Source organism: Enoplosus armatus, chromosome 15 (genome assembly GCF_043641665.1).
Source record: "Enoplosus armatus isolate fEnoArm2 chromosome 15, fEnoArm2.hap1, whole genome shotgun sequence".
In the NCBI taxonomy this organism is placed as follows: Eukaryota; Metazoa; Chordata; class Actinopteri; order Centrarchiformes; family Enoplosidae; genus Enoplosus; species Enoplosus armatus.
Genome location: NC_092194.1, coordinates 22,537,798 through 22,540,297, shown reverse-complemented (window position 1 = coordinate 22,540,297; position 2,500 = coordinate 22,537,798). Strand labels below are relative to the sequence as shown.

The following is a 2,500-nucleotide window of genomic DNA, read 5'->3' as shown; positions in this document are numbered from 1 at the left end:
CTGACAACCCTTTAAGTATAAAGATGGTAATATTGTGTTCTGTTGAAGGGTCAGAGGTCAGAGGTCACAGCAGTGAGAATATGAAATATTCTCTAAATGATGACGAATGGCAGAGACCTGATGATGAAGGACTAAACAAAGAAAGGAGACAAACTGTTTTTCCTCCATGTTTGATGTGGAGTTTGTCCTTCATGTAAAAACACAGTGGGAGAGCTACTGTGTGGGGGAGAGAGGGGGAGGGAGAGGGGGAGGGAGTGAGGCTGCTGGACTCTTTTAGCATTTATTTTCCTTATGGGAATGCAGCAGCGACCCGAGCGCGACCTTCTCTTTTAACACGAAACATCCGTCAGCGGGCGTTCAGACTGCATCCTTCCTCTCCTCCCTCCCTCCTCCTCCTCCTCTCAGGCTCCCTGAATGTTTCCTGCCGTCTGCCAAGGTCACAAACTAACAGGAAGTCCGCCGCCACCAGCATCATCAGCATGACATCCATCTGAAGGAGAAGTTCTGCTTCTTTTCTCTGGGTTTGTAACAGAGTTCAGGGGCTGCAGGGTTTCCATGAGACGAAAGGAAATCCACCACGAAGACGAGACACTGCAGGTGCTGCAGCGGCAGCAGGAACAGCGGAGGGGAAGGAGCCGTCCACATCACGGCGAAGAGCTTTTTATGATTGTTTTTTCACTGATGCCCCGAGGCTGAAATACAGACTTCCACTCTGAGAGACAGATATCAGCAGTTTGGGAAGTTTCAGGAGAGTGTGAGCTCTTCTTCCTGTTGGCTGACTGAGTCTCTTTGAGCAGAAGGTTTAATCCACATCTGAATTCATGACAAAGGACGATACAGACGGCTCCTATCTTACAGTTTGTCCGGAGCACCAAGCTGGTAAAAAAACACTCTGTAACTGTACTGTACCTGCGTACACGTTTCAGGTACTATTTCCACTTTCTACTTCTACTCTACTACATCTCAGAGACAAATATTGCACCTTTTACTGCACTACATTTATTTGATAACATGAGCTACCTTTCAGATTCAGATTATGATGATGTATTATTACAGGTTATTAAGATGAGCTCCACCTTCACCTGCTGCAACATTACAGAGATGAACAAATGAATGCATCAATAATATAATATATATTATTCTGCCTCATGAGTACTTTTACTTTTGGTTGTATATTTTGATGCTGATACTTTTGTACTTCTACTTGAGTAAAATTTTGATTGCATGACTTTTACTCCACACTTTTCTATACTCTGAACTCTTGTTCCTCCTCTGCCTGTCTCTAATAAAGGCCTGGGTCTGTCTTCAGTTGAGGTGTGTTTAAGCCCCGCCCCCAGCGTGACTCACCTGTGGTGGATGAGATGTTGACGTCGATGCTGATCTCGGGGGTTCCTCCGTTCCTCAGCGACGCCACACAGGTGTAAGTGCCGAAGTCGGTGAACTTGAGGTCGATGATGTCGAGGTTGGTGGTTCCCGGCGAGACGTCGGTGTCGGTGTGGGTGATCACCATCCGCTCGGAGCTCCTCAGCGGCCGGCCGTTCTTCAACCAGCTGAACTGCAGCTCTTCGGGCGGCGTGGCTTCCACCTGGCAGCTGATCTTCACCTCCCGGCCGATCTGGATGTTGTCGTCGTTGTGGTAGGGGTCGGGCGTGATCCAGAACCGACCTTTACGAAGGCCTGAGAAGCCGAAGAAGACAATGAAGATCAGAAAACACAAAAACATACAAATGTCCAACACATACGCTTGAATCAAAAGTACAATAAACCAGGTGATCTGAATAAAACGTCAATGAAAGGAGTTGAAATGGCAGTTGAAGAGAAAGCATTGAACTGAACTGAAGTGCACTAAAAGGAAGTTAGGTGTCTGCTGAAGTGTATTATCTGAAAGGAGTTGCAGTCACCAAAGGTGTGTGACTACAGTGTTTATGATTGGTTGCTGTGTTGTTGCTGTGGTGTTTCTGGTGATGTCTCAGTGGTTGCTATGTGGTGTACTTCCTCTGGTGTTCCTGGCAGTTACTAGGTCAGTAACAGGCAGTTGTTAGTAGTAATAGTATCTAGTTGATGTAAAATGGACCCAAGTGTGATGTATGGACAGCATCATCAGGAAGGAACTCACATGTCTACACCGGTAGCACCATTCAATCAACTGAAACTTCATTTTATTTCCACAAAATTCAGTCTGACATATTTAGTATCTTTGGGATCTCCGCTCTAAAATAACAAATATATATAATTAAGTTCTTTGAGTTTGAACAAAGCTTAAACAAACGTTAGGATTTTGTAAAAAGGCTTGAAAATGACGAAGTGCTCCAGGGTCAGACTGCTCAGGGACACTTCCTGAACCTGGTTCGTGTCCATCAGAACAGGGACTGACAGCAGAGTTTTGTTTCTCCTCATATTTTAAATTATTACAATTACCCTTCCTGCTGTGGAGAAACTAATCCGTCCAAATGGGGCTTAATTATTACTGAAGCCATTTGTTCAGTTTAATCCTGCGAGC

The 2,500-nt window shown here is 45.2% G+C and overlaps 1 protein-coding gene across 1 annotated transcript in view; it reads right to left on the bottom strand.

Annotated features, from left to right (window-relative positions):
• mdga2a (MAM domain containing glycosylphosphatidylinositol anchor 2a) overlaps window positions 1-2,500 on the bottom strand; it is a 79,066-nt gene that overhangs the window by 26,671 nt on the left and 49,895 nt on the right. Inside the window, exon 7 of the mRNA XM_070920378.1 lies at window positions 1,348-1,677. Coding sequence (XP_070776479.1) covers window positions 1,348-1,677 — 330 coding nt within the window. The remainder of the gene's footprint in view (window positions 1-1,347; window positions 1,678-2,500) is intronic.